Below are 23344 nucleotides of genomic sequence, written 5' to 3' on the forward strand. Positions count from 1 at the left end.
AAAATAAACTTGGGAGAAAAAAATATATTAAAAAAAAAAAAAAAGAGAAAAAGACATGCCAGTGGGATGGAACCGTGCATGTTCAGTTTCAGTGCAAGCAGACTAATCCCCAAGGCTGTGGCACATCTGACATCAAATGACTACATTTAAAACTTAAAGCAACGTTGACATTTTCTTCTTCATGCAATAAATACATGTGATTGTAGTGGACGTAATAACACCGTTTAAATCATGTTTTTTGGGTGTTTTATTATATCTCGATGATTCTTTTACTTCAGCAGTAAAGGAGATATTGCCATCTCCTTCAAGCACATCGTAACGCATTGTAGATCTCTAGATCTGCACAAACCAAAGAAACGATCGATTCAATTTTTCTTTTATGTTCACTCCAGTTAATTCAATGGCCACTTTTTTAATATTTATATGCAGTAAACAAGTCGATGGTGTAGTAAGTATCACTAAAAGTGTTCTGTCCAGAATTTGTTTCTTTCCTTTTGATTGGGAACAAGAAACACGAGGTCATGTTGTCTTCAAACACAATCTACCTTCTAGTCCACCAAACTCAGTGGAAAGTGGTTTTTATAATTTTTGGATTTCAGAACACATCTCAACGAAATAAACCGTTAATGATTCAGAAATGTTGCTTAATTCGGGAGACTTACAACCTGTTACTGATATGACTGTGAAGATTTTTTTTCATACTATGTTTAAGCTAATTTTGGTATTGGCATACAAAGTATTTCCAGAGAAAATTACAATATTAAGGTTGACCAGGGACACAAGACACACACATACAGACACACACACAGACACACAACACACACACAACTGAACACCGGGTTAATACATAGACTCACTTTTTTCACACAAGTGAGTCAATAATGGAATAGATATGTTGCATAACTGGATGCTGGTCTGTGCTCTGGGGGCTAAAAGAGGATTCTTCAGTCAGTATGACCAGCATGATATGTAATTTCTTTTGGAGGTTTTACAGACTGATTTTATAGACTTCAATAGTTTTTTGGTCACAGTAATTTTATCAATTGCACCCACCCAAATTTTTTTAACCGTTTGTTTGGGATGCTATAGAAAGTGATCCATGTCACTTCTGATCATGCCTCAGATGCAATTTGTTTGTCAAGGTGAAGCGGAATATCTTCATTATAATTTTAAGGATTGGATTGTTCAGCCATCACAGATGTTGTTCAAGCTGCACAGTATGAACATCAACAGGCAATCCATTGTCTAAATAGATGTTACTGGTAGAACTTGGGAAAACAATTAAGAACAAGAACAAGAACAAAAACTTTATTCTTCAGGCCTCCGGCCCCTAGAAAGAGGTCAAATGTACACAATATGGTGATCACGCAGCGACAACAAAATGTAAAATACGTACTAACTTAAACCTGTAGAACAAAAGTGCTTCTTGTGCATAGTAAATTAATTCTAACTTTTATCATTGTTGTCACAGAATTCCTGTCGTATCTTCAGGGCAATAAATATATAAACGCAGTTTACGAATACTGTAAACAAAACCATTCTTCAGCAAGTGAACATACAATTGACCTTAAGAGTTCAGATGTTTTTGCCGCAGGTTATTGTAAAGGACACAATTGTTTATAAAATGTTTTTCATCTTTGACCACATTACAACATTTACATGTGTAATTTGAATTACATTTGAATGTTCTCCTAAAAAATGATCCATTTATTGGGAGCAAACCAAGCCGTAATTTTACCAAATAGTCCCTAAAACACTTTTTATCCACAAAGTCAAAATATTGTTCACACTGAAAACCAGTTTTAAACAGTCTGTAGTTATGATATATATCTTTAGACATTACTGACTCGTCCCACTCTTGCATGAATATGTCTTTCATTCTTTGCTTAAATAATGACAAAAAAGTTTAAATGAGAATACGGTCATGCCAAGGGAGGGTAAATTGTACTATTTTGTGTTCAGTTTAACTTTTGTTTGTAAATCTTTTCCCTTTTTGTTTCAGAGTATAATGAAACTTTCAAACTCCAGATTGACCGCAAGTCTAGAAGCTTTGTACGCTTTGTGGAGAGAAAGGGCATAAAACTTGATGTCTATATGAAAAGGTATGTGTAGTTGCTGGATGTCTATATCAAAAGATATGTACTGTTGCTAGATGTGTATATTAAAAGTTATGTATTGTTACTGGATGTCAGTATTAAAAGAAATGTATAATTGTTGGCTGTCTGTATAAAAGGAATGTGTTGCTAACGGCTGGATGTCTGTATTAAGATATGAATATCATTGATATTTTATTTTAAGAGTATTGGTGTCTGGTCTGGATCATGCTTGTCATTTGTAATATGGTTGAGTTGGAGATGACTTTCTTCTGTACACACGTGGTGAAATTTCCTGCTCAGAGGACAGAGGGAGAAAAAGATTGTCCCCTCATGAACATATAGCAAATATATGCTGTTATGATAGAGAGAGGGAGAGGGAGAGAGGAAGAAATACAGGGTAAAGTACATGCAATTGGAGAGCACACCTTTGCCAGCTCTGATAAGTTACCAAAAGACATTTCTTATTTTTTAGTACTTAGTGAATAATACAGGATTACCAGGCAAAATCTAACAGACTGGTCCTTGTCCCATTGCTGAAACTTCAGCAGATTTTCAGAAAAATGAATTATGATACAGCTTTGCCTTGGATTTCTGGCCACCTTGGCATTTGAGGCAATGAAGTCATTTACATTTAATACTTATGGTGATTGAGGAGGATGTGTTTTATTGGTCTTTTTAATTTCATCATATTTATTTGAAGATTAACAGTGTTTGTTTACTCTATGACTGGTTTTATTTTGTGATGATTGTCCCATTGTGTCATAAGCGATATGATTTGATTGGATTTCTTTCAGAGGTTTTTTCAAGGGAGACAAGTTGCTTGGCAGTGGCATAGTGAAACTGACTGCTCTGGAATCTAAATGTACCCTTCATGACAGCTTCGATGTGAGTTTTCAGACACAAGTATCACCATAGGATTGAAAATAAATATCAGCATTTCAAGTGTGTCAGCGAGAATATTTCATGTGTTGATTATAAGGATAACTGTTTAAAGAAGTAGATGAAAAATTCACCCTTGTGCATGTGATTTTGAGTGAATTTTTTTGTTATCAAATATTATCTGGAAGCGAGACTTTATTGAATCTTAATGGGTTTGAATCATTGCTTAGTTCATTTTTTAAGTTTAATAATAATGTTGACACTTAATAGAAGAAAAGAAATATAAAACCAATTTTCTACTTAAAGCTCTAGTTTTCAACTCTTGTATGTTTTCTTTCAAGAAAGATTCTGATTCAGTGCAATGAATAGATACAATTGATGGGTGCTATGGCCAAGTTGTTAAAGCGATGAACTTTCAGTCTCAGGGTCCTGTGTTCAGATCTTGGTAACAGTGCCTGGTGGGTGAAGGGTGGAGATTTTTCCAATCTCCCAGGTCAAGATATGTGCAGACCTACTAGTGCCTGAATCCCCTTCATGTGCATGCATGCAGAAGATTAAATAGGCATGCTAAGATCCTGTAATCCATGTCAGTGTTCAGTGGGTTATGGAGACACAAGAATACCCAGCATGCATCAGTAACAACAAATGCAAGTCGATGTTGGTCGTGTAATGGAAAGAAAGAAAAAGAAAAGAAAAGAAAGAAGAATGTGTGAGAAACCATATTGACTGGTTCAGGGAAAATTGTTTTAGAGACATCTCACAATTAGTATATTATTTACAGTGTCTGTGTGTGTGGGCATGTGTGTATTTGTATTTCTTTTTTTTCTTTTTATCACAACAGATTTCTCTGTGTGAAATTCGGGCTGCTCTCCCCAGGGAGAGCGCATCACTACACTACAGTGCCACCCATTTTTTGATATTTTTTCCTGCGTGCAGTTTTATTTGTTTTTCCTATCGAAGTGGATTTTTCTACAGAATTTTGCCAGGAACAACCCTTTTGTTGCCATGGGTTCTTTTACGTGCGCTAAATGCATGCTGCACACGGGACCTCGGTTTATCGTCTCATCCGAATGACTAGTGTCCAGACTACCACTCAAGGTCTAGTGGAGGGGAAGAAAATATCGGCGGCGGAGCCGTGATTCGAACCAGCGCGCTCAGATTCCTTCGCTTCCAAGGCAGACGCGTTACCTCTGGGCCATCACTCCCCTGTGTGTATGTGTGTTGGAAAGGCATGAACCCAGATTTTTTTTTCCAAACTAAGTCTGTTGATTAAATCATATATATATATATTTATATGTATCTTGTTAATATTTTTCCCTGTATTATCTCATACCTCATTCTGTTGTGTTTTAGTTACTTGAAGGTCGAAAGTCTGTCGGAGGCAAACTTGAGGTGAAGGTCAGAGTTCGAGACCCCTTCAAAGGTCGACAGGTGGAGGAAAGTAAAGAGAAGTGGCTTGTCATCGACCAGTTCATTCGCACAGTTGGTTCAAAGGTTAGAGTGTGCATGAAACATTAAATCTGTGAAGACTAATACAAATAATATATGCAGCATTTATCTTTCAGTTAAAGAAAAGCAGGCTGGGAAAGGCACTGAAAACCTTACGGGGATCCAGGGACCTGGGCCTGTGATGCAAGGGCAAAGCTCCAGTGGGATGTGTAGGGGGTGAACCCCCTGGTTGAAACTGCTTTTTGTTATTCAGGCATGAGATTTTTCCGACTATAGTCCAGACTGAAAATTGGTTCCAGAGGCCATTTTTGAGATTCGTGTAAATCCGTTGAGAAAATCGGAGGGGTGAAGGGGGGGTGAGGTTTTTTTTCCAACCCACGAAGGTTGCACGTACGTTGTCCGACCGATCAACAAGAAAAACCCACAGCGTTTTCTAAAATACCCCATGTTTGGATAAGTGAACCAATTGAGAATAAGTGTTCCGTTGCTCCTCTGTCATCATTCAGCTTATCCGTATTCGGTCGGGGGCTTCACGACTTGCAAAGATACCTGATTTCGTCGATCGTCTTCAGTCGTTGACGAAATGAGAAAACTCACAAAGGATTAGAGGATTTTTGCAACAGAGATCGATAAAGAAGTGAATAATAAGTGAAACTGGGTCTGGTGAGATGAGATCGTGAAAACAGAAGTGAAGAATGAAAAAATAACTTTACGGGAAGGCGACGCCATTCACAAAATGAACACCGCGGGCAAGGCCAAGTGAGATTGGTGTCAGATTGTATGGGTGCAACTCTTCAGTCTAGGCACGGAAATTTGTTTTCACATTTGCATTTAAAACAGAGCATCCGTTTTCTAGAAGAAAAAAAGAAAGAAAGAAAAAGCCTATGGCTGTTCTATATCGCTTACCGATGATCTGTCAAAAATGAAAACGGAGTGCTCTTTCCAAAGCGTTGTTTGTTGACCCCTTGAGAGGCGATCCAGTGACTTAACAGAGAACCAAAATCGGAAGTCCGAAAGTTTCCTAACGCACTGTGAAAAGCACGCACGCGCGCACATGCACACGCATGCAGTCGATCACACACACACACACGCACACGGACATGCGCGCGCGCTCACAATAATACACACACACACACAAACTTGTGCGCACACACAGATACACCAGTGCGCGCGATCTCCATCCCTGTCAAGCCACAAGGGCCGTGGGTACATCTGCTTGACCCTCTGTTCATTCAGCAAAAGCTGCCAACGTTTGCCACTGTACTATGCACAAGTAACATTGTTGCTATTGAAACAAACTTTGTAGCAACTTGTCAGTGCCTTTTCTAACACAGCCGAGGCTTCTGTACAGACAGTTCATGGCAAGAGTCAGTGTATTTAGATTTGAGACCTTTTGCTGGCCAGATTACCAAAGTTACACACACACGCACAGACATAGAGCTGAATTGAATGCGCGCGCACGCGCACACACACACAACACACACAAACTCTTTGAAAAAAAACACATGAATGCATTCACATATACACAGATTCTGTTTTTTATTTTCTCTCTCTCCTTCACACTTGCACATGTGCACACATATTATGAGTGCTCACACAATCACACAGAGCTTAATAATACGCACATGCGTGCACACACTCACACACACACTCTCTCTTTCAAGCACACATACACACGGAGATTGAAAATACACACACACACACACAGAACTGTATTTAAAGCAATGCACATATATGCACACATACAAACTTGCACTTTTTCCTCCCACCTTCACCCCTCTCTCTTTGTCGCTCTCTCCCTCTTTCTGTCTCTCTTCTCTCTCTCTCTCTCTCGCTTTCTTGCATATGCACACAGAGTTGTATTGAAAACACACACACACATGCGGAGAGAGAGATCTATTGAATTTGAAAGCAGTGCATACGCATGCACAAATACAACTTGCATCAGTTCTTTCCTCCTACCATCTCCCCTCTCTTTCTGTCTGCCTCCCTCTCTCTCATGTTTACACACAGTTGAATTGAAACCACACATACACACGCATGTGCGCACTCACACTCGCTTGCTGTCTCTCTTTCTCCCCTGAACACACACACACACACACACACACAGAGTCCATGCTGGGGAACTAACTCTCAGCGGACTATTTTCAGCGGAAGAGCAGTTGATTTCAGAGAGAAAAAAGCCACTCCCCAAACCCCCGCCCCACTCCTGCAGACTTCACTTTCATGATTTGCTGATGTAACCCTCCCCTCTCTCTTGAGTCTGCTACCGGTGCTGAGGGAAGGGGGGAGAGGAGGGGTGGGGCGTGGGGGTATGAAACCACTGTCAATGACTGTGGCAATTTTGGCACTGAGCCAAGATACTGACCACTAGCTCCAGCTGAGAATCCTTGACTGCTTGAAAGTGATACAACCAGTCACAGACCCACCCCCTCCTCCCTCCAGTCATTCCACTTCCCCCTTTCTTTCCTCAACCAACACACATGCATGTCAGTGGAACAGACTCCAGCTGAAGAGACTAGATGGTCAGTTATATTGGTACAGTGCAAACTTGTGTGCTAATAACATTTTCATTGAAAACACACACACACACACACACACACACACTCTCACTGACACAAAGAGTTTAACACACAGAGAGCTGTATTTAAAGCAATGCACATGAACTTTAACTCTTTCTCCCATGTCCAGCCCGACCCCTATTCTCAATCTTTGTCTGTCTGTCTGTCTCTCTTTCTCACATACACACAGAGAGTTGCATTGAAATCACACACACACACACACACACATGAGACATGATTTTGAAAGTCATGTCCCCAAGGCTGACTTTACAGGTTTGAAAGCAAAAACACTTCAGTTTTGGAAGAATTGGACTGATTTTTTGTCTTCTGTGGGTTGGAATACCTCAGCAGCATTGGTGGCCAGCAAGTGCAGATTTCATGGTTTGAAATTGAGAAAAACCTTCAGCCCCCAGGTCCCCACCTTTCAGACTCAATCACAATTTCCCAATCTCATGCCTGTTATTTCTTAAGGCCATAGGAGGCCTTTGCCTGGTTAATAAATGGTCTTTGAAAGAAATTTTGACAATAATTTGGGCCATTTAATTCTTTACCAACAAAACAAAGCAAATCAAGCAAAAATGCAAATTGCAGTGACTCAAGTGAGTAAAAAAGATGGTGTCATTCTGCCAATGAAAACCAGCAATATGTGAGTCATAAACCACAGAGTAGGGGAGAATTTGTGTTCGTGTGCCTTTTTACTTTCTCACTGTCTTTCTGTCTCTCAGGTTTTCTTTTTATAGTTCATTCAAGTCGTCGCTTTCTATTAGTTCATATTTGGTGACAAATGTTCATCACATTAAGGTGCATAATGCATTAACATGGTTCAGACTTGGTGTCTCCCCTTTGAAACCTCACCACTTGCGTTACTGTAAGAATGTTTGGTTGGATAGTTTAAACAGCCTGTTTTGTTGTTCCGTTCAAGAAAAAGAAATCCGTTTTATACTGTTTTTTCCAAAATATAAAGAACTTAGTCAAATACATGCTTTCAAAATTATGTAATAATCCATCAAGTTTTAAATCATTCATTCTTGCTGCAAACGAAAACAGTACAGTCATGGACAACCTGGCTATGTTCATTTATAAAGCATTACAAGTGAGACAATCATCAACTGATTAGTATGCTTTCAATAGTTTTGCTTAAGTGCCTTACTTGTGTATTTGACTGATATATTGTTTTCATTGCCAAAACATTTTACTTGTCTGAAACATATTGACAGCAAATGTAACAACTCAACCTCTCTTGATATGGGCCTAGGGCCTGATCAATAAATATTCTTATTCGTATTCTCTCTCTCTTTCTCTCACTCTACAGTCTTACACCAACATTTTGATTTAAACAGTATAATTGAAAACAAATTTTTCACATACAAGTTTCTGACAGCAAACAGTTACACACATGTTTAACTACTGAATACATCACACACTGTGAAAGGTGGCCATAACATCATAATTAAGTTTGATTAGTCTGCACACACTGCAGTTCAGTCAGGCACTGTATAAATTTATGCAAATTAATTCAATTGTCAAGTCTCTCAGCACCACTGTGCCACACACTTGCCAAACTGGGCGTCAATCCAGTCACATACATTGAAGCACAGAATGCAGTCCACCTAACAGGCATGTCTACCATTGCTGAGGGCCCGTATTTGTCCCTGAAAATTGATAAAATGGACAGGGTATCCCGGAAATACGATTATTTGCTGTATGTCCCAGAAAATTAAAAAAAATCCAACCGTAATATTTTTTTTCTCGAACCACTTTGTCAAGACTTTCAGAAATGCTGCCGAATATTACCGAGTCCACTTTGTGAAAAGCTGGAAATGTTCGAACAGTACCGAAGCCATTTTGTCAAAGCCTGTTCGATTTCCGTCACCAGCGAAGTAACTTCGGCAAGACTAATGCGCATGCGAGTAAGTGGTCAACCGTTTGAAAGTGGAGGCATGATGGTGTCGAAGAGAAAAACTTTCCAGTTGGACGATCCTATTAGCCCTAAGAAAAAGCCCTCAGGAAGGAATACTCTAAGAAGTGGCCGTTCATAAAACCGGGGAGGAAAGGAGACGTACGCATTTTGCGACATCTGTGCTACTGACTTTTCTGTAAAATTGGGTGGCCAAGATGACCGCCGATGCCATGTTGAAACGGACAAACATATGAACAACGCGAAACTGCGGGAACGACAGGAGCAAAATAAGAAGATCACCGAATTTTTTTCAAGTGCTGCTACAGCCTTGACCTCAACGGAATGTGTCCTGGAGACACAAACTGCTCACGTGGAAGTGATGATGCTGGACTTAGTTGTCGAACTCAATTTACCGATGGCTTCACTCGACAAAGTGACGAAAGCTGTGAAGTCAGTGTTTCCAGATTCCAACATCGCGGCACTGTTTCAGCGCTGCCGCAGGAAAGGAACGCATAAGAAACCATTTACCATATCCACTAATGGGAGTAATGACAGGGGAAGCACCAAACTGTTCCCGCTGGTTGTTCATACAGAAGAGCCGGAGACTTTGGAGGTGCGATCAGATGTTCTTGCCATTCCTGTCTGTGAAGGTTCAGCAGCAGGTGAGTGTATTTTATTTTCCACAGCTGTGCCTCATCATCATATATGAGAATCACAGAATGTTTGTAGAATTTAGCAGTCTTTCTAAACAGAATATATATATACATATATATATATATATATAAAACACGACACCATTCATTACATAAACTTCTCTCATTTCACAGTGTCAATCATATCATAAACTTCTCTCATTTCGCAATAAATATGATATACTGGAGTTTTTTTCTCAACATTTTCTACTCAGATAAAGGTTTACAGATAGAAAATTTATATACTCTGTGCATTAGAAGGCACAGGGTAAAGACATAATGATGTTCTAGATACTGACAAGTCCACAACAACATAATGTAAGCAGAACAGTACATATTCAATAGCATAGTTCCATGGTGTCGTTATGTTATATATAAAAATATAGAGACCATTTTTGCACCGTAGTTACGTTAAAGCATACTTGTCTAATTCATATTCGTGCTTGAGATCTTTTTCGAACATTTGTAATTGTAGTGTTGGTTTTATTTTGTTGATACATTTGTATACATAGAATTTAGCTATTAAGAAAATATATTAGAAACATCCATCAGTTTTTATTATGTCCTTAGAAGCACTCATACATCATTAATGTTTAAGGGTAAGTCTGTCACAGTATATATATTATATAAACTTTTCTTTTAGATGTCTTACAAATTCTGTCCTGAAAGGTTGTATATGGTTACACTTCCATGGATGATGTAGAATTGCATCTTTTTTATCATTGCAGAAATTACACTTATTGTCTGGGAGTAGTGCCATCTTCATGAGCACAGAATTTGTCACAAGAGAATATGATAATTAATTTTCATCCAGAACTATTTTAATATCATCTCTTGGATTTTTCTTGCATTGAAAAAAATATTCCAGTCAAACTTGTTTTAAAAAATCAAGTCCCAATTTTTACAACCATTTTTGGTAGTCTTTGTCATTATCTATGATTGCAGGTGAGTAGATCTTCACACTCATCGAGAATGAGCTTGATACCATACATCAGATTCCTTGAGAAAACTGCATAACCTTGGGATCTGCCAATGCCAACGTCATGGTGGAGAAGAAGAAAAGAGTATACGGGCACCTACTGGAGAAACACCCTCAGATGTACCTCTCTGGATGTGTTTGCCATCTTATTCATACAGCAGCAGAGAAAGGTATGTCTGTCTGTCTGTCTCTCTTTCTCTCTCTCTCTCTCTCTCTCTCTCTCTCTCTCTCTCTCTCTCACACACACACTCTCTCTCTCTCTCTCTCTGAAAGAGCTCAGTCCCATTAATCATTTCCTATGTTAATATTACTGATACATGTAATTTATTTCTTGAGCAATGTTTTTCTTACATGAGTCATTAGCCATTTTTAGTACATGTTTTTGGTTTTTAATTGTATTGATTTTCATAACACATTAACAATCATCACTGCCCATTTATTCTGTTTGATGATTTATCCTATAATTATATTGCATGTCCACATTTTGTTTAGTCATCCATCTTCTTTTTTTTCAGGTGCAGCATGTTTACCTTTGAGTATTGACCAGGTTCTGATTGAGGTCTACTACTACCTGGATAAAAGCAGCAAGCATCAGGCAGCCTTCAAAGACATGCAGCTATTGTATGACCTGCAGGAGAGCAAAATCCTCAAGCATGTCTCAACCAGATGGCTGAATGTTGGCAAGTGCCTCCCGCGACTCATAGACAATTGGAATGCTTTGTACAGTTTCTTCAAGGCAGAGGAAAAGAATGCTGTTGGCTCCATTGAACAAGAAAAGACCAAAAGGCTCAGGAAAACCTTCCAGTCACCATTCAGCAGGCTGTACTGCAAGTTTCTTCTGGATGTGATCAAGGTCTTTGAGGTTGTCAACACAGAGCTGCAGAGTGATGAGCCAAAGCTGCATCTCCTGAAAGCATGCCTTGAAGGTCTTCTGAGGGAGCTGCTTGTAAGATTTGTCAAACCATCAGCCATGGTGTACAAGCAGGTGCTGGATGTTGAGTTCAGTGCCACATACAACATGAAAGAGAACCTGGATCTCATCATAGGAGACAGACCTGGAGAGTTCATTGCCAGAGCAAAGGAGGTTGACCTGAGAGAGGAGAGGGTGGCTTAGTTCTATGCCAGTGTGCAGCAGTTTTTCAAGGCCAGCTGTCTTTACATCAAGACCAAACTGCCCCTGACTGATGAACTTCTGGAGCATGCGAAGATGCTGGATCCAGCTAAGCAGGTGACCACCAAGTTTGCCTCTCTTGAGTACTTCTTGAGGAGGTTCCCCAGACTGAAACCACCAGAAGTGTCAGTGACTGACATCCAGCTGGAATTTGCCAAATATCAGTGCATGGACATCAGGCAGTGCATTGAGGAAACAGAGAGAGTTGATGCCACGTGGGGGGAGATGAGCAAGTTGCAGGAGGACAGCAAGCCTATCTTCAAGCTGCTTCCCATGATCATGATGTCAATCTTGACCATTCCCCACTCCTCTGCACACTGTGAACAGGTTTTTTCTGTTGTTAGGAAAAACCAGACTGACTTTCGGGGCAAGATGGGACACGAAACCCTTCAAGACTTGGTTGTTTCAAAGTCTAGACCAGGCTCAGCAGTGGAGAGAAATTACAGCAAGAGTGAGCTGGCAGAACTGAAGAGTGCTTACTACAAGTCTCTTCAGTCCTCCCGTTCCTGAGCATCCATTGAATTGTGTTGTACATAGTGTAAATAAAGGTAAGCCTACATTTTTTTCCATGTATACAACCATTGCTTCTGGCTGTCAGACGACTGTTGTTTGTTTGCTGAGATGTTCCTGAAAATAACACCCTGCCCCTGATTCCAATGTGTGCTGTTCCTGAAAAGCAAATTGGGGGTAGGCATGCCTGACCTAAGTCTCACTCCACCTCCAGCACTGTCACCAGAGGCAAAAAAAAAACCAAAAAAAAACCACACCACACAACACACAGCACAGCCTTCCCCCGCCGAGAATGCTTGTGCACCCATCCGCGTCTGCACAGACAGTATTCTTTCCCCTGAAACCCATGCGCGGGAATTAAATCTAACATCTTATAATACATTATATTTTCATGCTTTCATTTCCATCTCCATTGCTGTCTGCTTTTTACACTGGTAACAAATTTACTTTCTTGCTCCATCCATACAGTTGCTAATGATACATTTATAATTTGAATAATTTTCATATTTATCAATTACAGTAAGTAAGCATATCATCACAAATGAAACTCACCATCACATTCGCAAAACATTCGTTCTCCATTATTTCAAACTTAAACTTCATTTTAGTTACACAAGTAAATTTATCATTGAAAATTCAAAGAGGGTTTTTTTTCCTATTCTAATTCTAATATGCTTTTGAAGAAATAAAGTATAAAGACATATTTACCGGCCAGCCCAGTCTCAACCGAGAACAAATCTGTAGGACCAGTTTGATCTGCAGCTGTCTGCTTCACAAGTGACTGCCTACACCTGCCCACACATGCTCATCCAGTCACCAAACTCACATGCCGGCCAGTCAACATTGGGAAACAACATCCAATCAGCAAACAGGAATAGAAGCCAATGAACAATGAGATAAAAATAACACCTACAGTCAACAACACAGTCTCACTGAGACTGAATTTCATGACATACCCCCCCATCTGCGGTAACAGAAAATGACTGAATTTTCTTTTCATATCAATATCCCAGAAACAACTATATGGAATAGTCTGACCTGAAATAGGCCTAAACAAGAGATCAGCCTACGTGTTCTGGGAACCAGGAATTGGTTGAAATGAAAATGAGAACTCTTGCAGAGCCAGTGCATATCGCATGACTGCTGTTTTTGAAAGAGGTAGACAGCTAATAACAGCTAAGTGGTTTGTGATCTTTCTGTAGGATGAATTGATGACCCGTCAAATATTGTCATAGTTTGGAGAGTTTCCAGACAATGACTAACCACTCTCGTTCAATGGTACCATATCTTTTCTCTTGTTCAAGCAGTTTCCTGCTGACAAAGACATTCGGGTGTAGATTACCGCCATGTTCCTGCAGTAAAACACCTCCAATCCCCTTGGAACTTGCTTTTTTGTTGTAGGGGGTTGAAATCTGTAGAATTTTCTTGATCTTTACTTCTGGTTTGATACAATCTTTGCCAACAACATGACCAAGAAATTCCAACTCCCGGATGCCTGTCACCAATTTGCACCACCGAGCTGTCAAACCTGCTCGGCGTAAGCCATGAAAATCTCTTTCAACATCCTTCAGTCGAACCTTGCCACCAAAACATCATCAGAGAAGTTCAATGCATTATGATATTCCAAATCAAGCATTTGCTTCATGCTAGCAAAAGTTGCAGGAGCTGACACAAGACCAAAAGGCATTTCTGCCCATTGAACAAATCTAGAGGTGTCTGGAAAGTTGTCTTTGGTCTGTCCTCTTCCTTGACAGGAATTTGACAATAACCCTTTGACAGATCTATTTTTGTGAAATGATTTGCTGACGATAATTTCGTAAAGAGATCTTCAACATCTGGAATGGGTTCCACATTTAAAACTGTGTGCTTGTTTAGTTTACGTAAGTCAGTGGACACTCTAGTAGAACCATCCTTTTTCAACAGGTGCACTATAAGGTGAAGTCGAAGGTTCGATCACCATAAGGTCTAGCATTGTTTTCACTTCAATGATGAGAACTTCTGTGGAAGCAAATGGCAAAAGAAATTGTTTTTTTCCTAATAGCTTCCTCTTTAGTGAGACTAATCTCATGGTTGAGAGGGCCATTAAAACAACCAGGATCTGAAGACAGGATGTCATGAAAATTAAGCAGCAATGCTTTCATCTCACGTTTTTTTATCACTACTGAGTTGGTTATTTACATTGATGTCCTCAACTGACTCCTGATGAGTCTGAGGAACTGTGGGAGTGGGCAAAATTTCAGTCTTCCAAATCAGGTAGCACTTCTGACAATGTGTCAGATATCAGAACATCAGGTACAAAGTGAGGGTTAAGAAATCCTTATGGAGACAATGTTGGAGCTCTTTCTGAAGAAGAGCACTGAGAGGCATTCTCAGAACAAGAAACATTTACAGGCGTTGCATTCTCACAATGAATGTATTTCTTTATTTCTTTATCATATTAGCATGGAACACCTTCAGTTTTTCCTTGAATTCAATTTTGTTTTCATTTCCAAATTTTTCCATCACTTTGAATGGACCCTTCCATGTCATCAACAATTTGTTGTTGTCAGATGGTAACAAAAGTAAAACTTCTTCACCCGCACTGAATGTGTGAGGAGTGGCCTTCTTACCTTTGTACCTCTTGTTCATTACAGCTGCAGCTTACAAGTTCCTACTGGTAAGTTCACAGACATCTGCTAGCATGTTTTTGAGGTGAATAATATACTGATATGAAGTTTTGTCTTCATCATCATCAGTATGACCTGTCCACGTAGAGGCTGGGAGATCCATAGGGCATCTTGCTCTCCTGCCAAACAACAATTCAAATGAGGAGAAACCAGAACTTGCATTTGGCACCTCGCTACAAGCAAATAACAGCCGGTAAATACCTATGCCACAGCATAGGGCGTTTTTGGATCACTCTTTTCAGCATTGGCTTGATAGTGCCATGAAATCTTTCATGCATGATATGGAAAAGTGACAACTGCTCTGATGGAAAGAAGGCTTAGAATTTCCTTCATCATCTTTGAAGTAAACTGAGAGCCTCTGTCAGAAAGAATCTCTTCAGGAAAACCAATTGGGGGAACAAACTTTGAAAAGTTCTTCCTCTGCAGTCACTGTATCTATCTTTTTGAGGTGAACTGCCTCTGGATAACAAGTCACCACATCCACAATTGATAGGATTGTCAATGGCCTTCCTCAGATGGAAGAGATAAAGGACCCACCAAATTGACTGCGACCGTTTTGAATGGTTAATTGATTCAAGGTATAAAGTCTAACGGAACATTTGGCTTATGACCCTTTGGAACCGTCCATTGGCAAACATCACAAGAAGCGCAGTAGTCTCTAACATATTTACTCACTCCTGGCCAAAAGAAATTGGAGTTAATTCTTTGATGTGTTCTGTATACACTTCCATGACCAGCTAAAATGCCATCATGTGCAGCTGACAATACTGACTTAAGCAAAGGTGGAGGAACAACAATCTAATCTCTTTTTTGCACATCAGGGCTGTTGATAACCATCATGATGAAAGTCAGCATTTCTCATTTGTCCTGGACTACAGTTTCCACTCCGACTAAAGGCACGACCTCTATAATCAGCACCACGACCTTTTCCACACTGAAAACCATTACCTCTGCCGTGATCGCTACCTCTGTGATGATTGACACCACGACCATAATCTCTGTCATGTAACATCTGACCACAGCTGACTGCTGCATTCCCAACAGAAATGGGTGATATATGCACAACATACATATTCAAACACATAGAAGATACATGTTAAGACAGATATCCAATTGAAAATGAAAACAAAAAGGAAATACTGCTTGCTGTTCACCAATTTGTAAACTATGTAAACTATGTAAACTATGTTGAATATCTTAAAATGTGGGAAACAATTGGATGGTTGAAATTCTCCTGTTGTTTACTTGCAAGAGGATGACCATCAGACTGGATGTAAGTTTATGATGGCCAACACATTGACCCGATATTGCCGAAGTTATGCTGACATGTAACATTGAATAGCATCCTATTTTTAAGTCATATCATGTCAACATGTAAACCAGTGGCATTCGCGTGTGCGGACACACACACACACGCACGCATGCACGCACGCACGCACTCATATGACACGCACTCATACATGTACATGCACAATCACTCACTTTCTCTTACTTGTGGTCTGATTTGATTATCTGATTTGATACGGTGTTTGTATATTTTTGGTTTCATATTACCATGATTTTACTATTGTGTTATTATGATGTATATATCTGAGCAAGGAACTTTTTTTGTCTTTGTTTTGTTTTGTGGGGTTTTTTTGTTTTTGTTTTTCTCCAAACGCACCACAGGCACAGACACACTCAGAACACAAACGCATGCACACACATACACACACACAACACACATACACACACACACACACATACACACACACACACTCACACTCACTCACTCACTCACACTCACACACAAACACACACACACACACTCACTCACACGCGCACACGCACACACATACACACACCACCGGATACGACACACTCATTGTGCACGAGGTACAAAGACAAACTTGAGATGCAAATGATGATTATGCCATTTGATGCAATCCTGTTGAAATATTTGAATGTTCTCATAGTGCCATGATATTGCCATGGTATTGTTATGATGTATGCATTTGTCTGAATGTATATATATCAGGTTTTTGTTTGTTTGTTTTATTTTTTGTTATTATTATTATTATTATTATTTTCCCCTTAACCCATCACACGGATACACTCACAGGCAAACATACATATACACACACGCACGATCACACGCGCACACGCACACACATACACACACCACCGGATACGACACACTTAGTGTGCACGAGGAAAAAGAAAAACTTGAGATGCAAAAGATGATTATGCCATTTGATGCAATCCTGTTGAAATATTTGAATGTTCTCATAGTGCCATGATATTGCCATGGTATTGTTATGATGTATGCATTTGAGTAACACTGGAGATGTGTATATGTCTTTGTTTTTGTTCCCTTTTATAGCCCCTTGCAACCATAGATACTCACATACAAGCAATCACCCAACACGACATGTTCAATAAATGAGGTACAAAGGCAAATCTTATGATACACGAAATGGTTAGCGGATTTGATACAGTGTTATTAGATTATATGTTTGGTTTCATATTTCCATGATGTTACCATTGTGTAGCCATGACGTACGATTTATCTGAATGTATGTATATCAGGCTTTTGTTTGTTTGTTTTATTTTTTGTTATTATTATTATTATTATTTTCCCCTTAACCCATCACACGGATACACTCACAGGCAAACATACATACACACACACACGCACGCGCGCACGCGCGCGCACGTACACATATATGCACGTGAGTGTGCACATCGGGCGTTGGAGAGCGGGGTGAGGGAGGGGGGAGAGGGAGGGAGAAGGAAATGGGAAGGGAAAAAAAAAAACGTGAAAATTTTGCGATTGCAGTTAGATGAGCTTAGCACTGAGGAGATGAGAGTTCACAATGAGCGGACAGTTCGTGACTAGCACATACACGAACACAAACACACACACACACACACACACAACCACACAGAGGAAGGGGGAGGGAGGGAGAAACGTATGCGAGCTACACGAGCAAGGAGAAGAAAAGGAGAAAGAAGTAGCTTTGCACTTTGGTGAACACTTTGTTTTCCCCTTCTGAATGGTGAGTTCACAAGGAACAAACAATCCGTGGTGTGCGTGCAAAAAACAAGAGAGGAAAAGGAGAGGAAAAGGGAAAAGAAAAACATGTGAAGTACCGCGAATGTTTTCGGGTTACCATTACTGTAGCTTGCAATTGTTCACTCGAGCATCATATACACGGAGTTGTCGCAAGTTGTACTTTGTGATGTGAAATTTGGTGTGTATATCTATTTATTCATTCATCTGTTACTTTTTTCTTTTTTTTACGTGTAATAGAAATTTAGCAAGTGAAAATGTAAGTATTGTTAATGTATTTAAAATGCAGCTGTGGTGATTACAGTAGTGAAAAAGTTTTTGGCTTAATGTAATATTTGCCCTATGTCAACCAGTGCAATTTGGTTGTCCATGCTGATGTGACTTTCCAAATTATGTGGCACAAGCCTTCAAATAAGCGTTCAATTAAGCAGGGCATTCAGAGGAGAGTCTCTCTCTCTCTCTCTTTGGTTGTTTTTTTTTGTTTTTTTTTTTTGTGTTTTTTTTTGTGTGTTTATTGTTGTTTTTTGTCGTTAGATACCCTCACCCCCACCTCCTCATTGATGATTTGGGTTATGAAGCGGAGGAAAAAAGATCACACACACACACACACACACACACACACACACACACACACACACACACACAGTGGAGAGGGAGAGTGAGGGGAGAGAAAGGGGAAAAAAAAAGAAAACCGCGATAGAGGGGTTGTGGACATGTCTCCTCTTCCATCACCAGTACCTTTCCTACATTAAAACTTGGATGCTGGTGTTTGGTGGATATGCATGCCTTTTTTTTTTCTTTTTTTCTTTTTTTTTTGTATTCTTGGCTTTATATATGTGTGTGCATCACATAAGATCCAGTCTTTTTTCTTTTTTTTTGTACTCAATGGTGAACAATTGACGGGAAAAAAATCCTAAACCTTCGTGCAGGAATATGAGTATACTAGTAAACTTTTTAAAAATATTTTTCTGTACTTTTCGGATTCCATGGAATCAAAAACAATGTCACTCTCAGCCCGGTTTTGGCTCTGTGCAGTCAGCTACGTTATGGGCAACAATGATAGTGTGTAAATGTTGATGCTATGCCCCTTTGTATTACTCTTACTGTACATTGTGTTGTTGTTTTTTTTGTTGTTTTTGCGCCCATCGCTCGCTTGCGCTAGTCAATCAAATTGTCATTTTTAAAAATATTTTTGTACTATGGTGTCATTTTCTTTTGTCAATAATTGTTACTTGTCTGTATGTAACTTACTTTTCTATCTCGGTCTCTACTTCTCACGAATGGATGAATATCTTTTGTTTCCTTTTGCTCAGTTAATTGATTTTAATATACACATTCTCTATTTCTATGTTTGTTTAACAGAAGAATATGTTATGGATAGAAATCACAGTGATTCTCTGGAAGAAAGGGGGTGCGATGTATACAGACCAAAAATACCACTTGTCAATGCATAACCTTAAGATATCATCTCTAAACTGTCAGGGGTTGGGAAATTTTCAGAAAAGGAAAGACGTCTTACAGTATTTAAGACAAAAGCAATATTCAGTATACTTTTTACAAGACACACATTTTATTAAGAAGATGGACAGACAGATTAGGGCAGAATGGGGTTATGAATGTGTTTTTTCGTCGAATAATTCTAGATCACGAGGGGTAGCTATTCTGTTAAATAATAACTTTGAGTTTCAAATACAAAAAACGATTATAGACATTCAGGGTAATTACATATTTCTGCTTTTAAAAATATCTAACATGGAAATTCTTTTGGTCAATGTGTATGGACCTAACAGAGATGACCCTATATTTTTTGAAGAGATTCGGACAAAAATTGAAGAACAAGCTATTCAGAATGTAATAATAGGAGGCGATTGGAACTTAGTTATTAATCCTAGCTTAGACTGTTACAACTATAAACACGTAAACAATATGGCAGCACAAGAAACAGTAATAAAGATGATGGATGACTTACAGTTAGTAGATATATGGAGAGAATTAAATAATGAAGTTTTAAGATACACCTGGAGGAGACCAACCCCTTTACAACAAAGCCGTCTTGATTTCTTTTTATCGTCTGACAATTTGATCACCAACGTTAAGGATGCAGATATCACTTATGGTTACAGAAGTGACCATTCTTTAATTACAGTTGATCTACAATTTAACACAGAACCCAGAAGAAAAACATTTCGGAAATTTAATTCATCTTTACTTAGGGACAACGAATATGTAGAGTTAGTGAAAGAAACAATAGAAAAAGTAAAGGACCAATATGCAGTGTTACCGTATTCAAGAGAAAACTTAGGCAAGATACCTAATAATGAAATTCAGTTAACCATAAGCGATCAACTCTATCTGGATGTATTATTAATGGAAATAAGAACTAAAACAATATCTTTTGGTATAAGAAAGAAAAGACAGCTTATAGAAAAGGAGGAAACACTAGAAAAAGAAATACAGCGAATCGATAAAGAAATAGATACACATAGTTTTGCTAGAGAATTGCAGGAGAAAAAAGAAGAACTAGTACAGTTACGAAAAATAAAATTGGAAGGGATCGCATTAAGGTCAAAAGCAAGGTGGGCATCTCAGGGTGAAAAGATGACTAAATATTTTTGTAATCTAGAAAAAAGACATTTTGTAAGCAAACAAATGTTGAAATTAGTTACATCTCAAGGTAATATTTTGACGGAAACAGACGAGATCTTAGAGGCGACGAGACTTTATTATGAAGACCTATACAGAGAACAGGAAGTAAAAGACATAGACATTAGCAGTTACATTAAAAGTTTGCCCAGTCTGGATGAATTTGAATCAGAGCAACTAGAAGGACTTATAACAAAACAGGAAGCCACAGAAACACTAAGAAGAATGCAAAACGATAAGAGTCCAGGCACAGATGGAATGACTGTAAACTTCTATAAATTTTTCTGGAAAGACATAGGGGACTTTGTAGTTAGATCACTGAATGAAGGTTTTAAAAAGGGAGAACTGTCAGTTACACAAAAAGAAGGGATAATTACATGTTTACCAAAGGGAGATAAGCCAAGAGAATATTTACAGAGCTGGAGACCTATTTCGTTGCTAAACGTAGCTTATAAGATAGGATCTGCATGCATAGCTAATAGAATCAAGAAAGTTATACCAAAGTTAATACACGAAGATCAGACAGGTTCTATTCCAGGTAGATATATTGGTGATAACATAAGAACCCTGTATGACATTATGCATTATTTAGAAATTGAACATCGTCCAGGCTTGTTAGTATCAATAGATTTCGAAAAAGCATTCGACTCATTAAATTGGTCATATATGAACACTGTATTAAAAGCCTGTGGATTTGGCCTAGATTTATGTAAATGGATTCACATCTTTTACAATGATATAAAATCATATGTCATTGTGAATGGTAAAGTATCCAAAGGCTTGAAAATACAAAGAGGATGCCGCCAGGGAGATCCAATCTCACCCTATCTGTTTGTATTATGCTCAGAAATCCTGGCGTGCAAGATTAGGGAAGATGAAGAAATTAAAGGCATAAATTTATTAGATACCATTTTAAAAATTAGTCAGTTTGCTGATGATACAACATTCACATTAGAAGGAGATAAAGAATCGTATGAAAAGTTGTTTGAAACACTAGAGGGATTTGAAGAATTTTCAGGGCTAAAAATTAACTATGATAAAACATTAAATGTCTGGTTAGGAAGAATGAAGAACTCAAAACGCCGGTATCTACTAGAAAAGAAAATGAAATGGAACCCCCCCCAAATATAAACTTTTAGGCATTTGGTTCACAGAAGATCTATCAAAAATAACTGAAGTGAATACAAAAGACAAATTGATAGAAGCTAAGAGGCTTTTCAAGATTTGGTCAAAACGTATATGTACACCCCTTGGTAGAATTGCTATTTTAAAATCACTTATACTTTCAAAACTCATTTACTTGTGGATTCTTCTTCCCAATCCCCCGGACAAAGAGATAAATCAACTACAGAAACTGTGCCATGAATTTATATGGGATGGCAAAACAGACAAGATTAAAAGAATATATACAGTACATAATGTTGGAAATGGAGGTTTGGGTATTCCAAATATACAAAAGTACGTAGAGGCTCTAAAAATATCATGGATTAGGAAATTACACACAGGAACAGCAAAGTGGAAAAAAATACTCTTAGTCAAATCCCCAGAAATCAACTCTCTGGATCTGTATGGAAAAAGAAAATTTGTAAACACTGAATGTAATAGTTTCTGGAAAGATGTATATTGGGCATATGAGAATTTTACAAAACATGTTAGGTTAAAAGAAGCACAAGAGGCACTCGTAGAACCACTTTTTCATAACGACAAATTTAAAGTCGGTAATAAGACAGTTTATTTAAAAAATTGGACAAGTAAAGGTATTTTTCTGGTTAGAGATACTGTAGATGAAAATGGGTGCTTCCTTAGTCATAAAGATTTCACAGAAAAATATGAGGTTAAAGTTAATTATTTACTGTATATGGGATTTATACGTTCCATTAAAAGTTACTTGCGCACAAACAATATTACTATCACAGACAAAACTTGCAATAAAGAACCAAAAGCACTGCAGATAATAGCTAATGTTAAGAAAGGATCTAAAATTTATTATGATATACTACTTGAACCAATTTTTCTATACAATATAAATTCTTTTATCAAGTGGGAGCAAAAACTAGACATTGCAATAAATTGGGATACCACTATGAAACAAGTGAAAAACACAAAAGAAGTAAGATTGAAATGGTTCCAGATTAGAATATGTCATGGTATACTGGTTACAAACAAAATACTAAAAAAAATGGGAATAACAAATAGCGACATGTGCAACTTCTGTAAAAATGAAATAGACACAATTCAACACTACTTATGGAACTGTACATTTACTCAGCTCTTTTGGGGGGACTTAGAGAATGTCTTGAAGGAAAAGTGTGAAAATTGTGCAAATGTAAAGTTTAATATAGAGTTAGTATTATTTGGAAATGATGATGTTACAAAAACAGGTGAAATATTTGACTATATCATTCTAGTGGCGAAACATTTCATTTATAAATGCAGAATAAATAAAATCAAACCATGTATAAAATACTTCCTAACAGACCTAAGAAACATATATAAAACTGAAAAATATATACACTCGATGGAAATGATGTCCATAGCATTTTCTAGAAAATGGTGCCCTTACATAAAAATGATTGAAGGCAACGAGGAGGAGTAGAGACAACCACGAATGTAACGTTTGTTCTTTTATTTATTTTTTTTCCCTTTCATTTACTTACTTGTTTTTAACAGTGCGTGTTACGGTTTTTTGGGGTTTTTTTTTCTTGGTATGAAGACAGTGTTGTGTCATTTTCCTGATTTGCAGTTT

General features: G+C 38.4%; 2 protein-coding genes across 10 annotated transcripts in view; both read left to right on the forward strand.

Annotated features, from left to right (window-relative positions):
- LOC143295370 (coiled-coil and C2 domain-containing protein 1-like) overlaps window positions 1-23344 on the forward strand; it is a 286204-nt gene that overhangs the window by 205100 nt on the left and 57760 nt on the right. For all 9 annotated transcript variants that reach the window (XR_013057010.1, XM_076607032.1, XM_076607028.1 and 6 more), the window contains 3 exons: window positions 2003-2102; window positions 2891-2981; window positions 4329-4469. Coding sequence is in view for 8 of the 9 variants with exons in the window: in XM_076607032.1 (XP_076463147.1) it covers window positions 2003-2102; window positions 2891-2981; window positions 4329-4469 (332 nt within the window). In the remaining variant the exon portion in view is untranslated. The remainder of the gene's footprint in view (window positions 1-2002; window positions 2103-2890; window positions 2982-4328; window positions 4470-23344) is intronic.
- On the forward strand, window positions 11515-12286 carry LOC143295372 (uncharacterized). The gene has a single exon (XM_076607036.1). The coding sequence runs from the start codon at window positions 11764-11766 to the stop codon at window positions 12235-12237; it is 474 nt and encodes a 157-aa protein (XP_076463151.1). The 5' UTR covers window positions 11515-11763; the 3' UTR covers window positions 12238-12286.

The sequence above is a fragment of the Babylonia areolata genome, chromosome 20 (assembly GCF_041734735.1).
Source record: "Babylonia areolata isolate BAREFJ2019XMU chromosome 20, ASM4173473v1, whole genome shotgun sequence".
Lineage (NCBI taxonomy): Eukaryota > Metazoa > Mollusca > Gastropoda > Neogastropoda > Buccinidae > Babylonia > Babylonia areolata.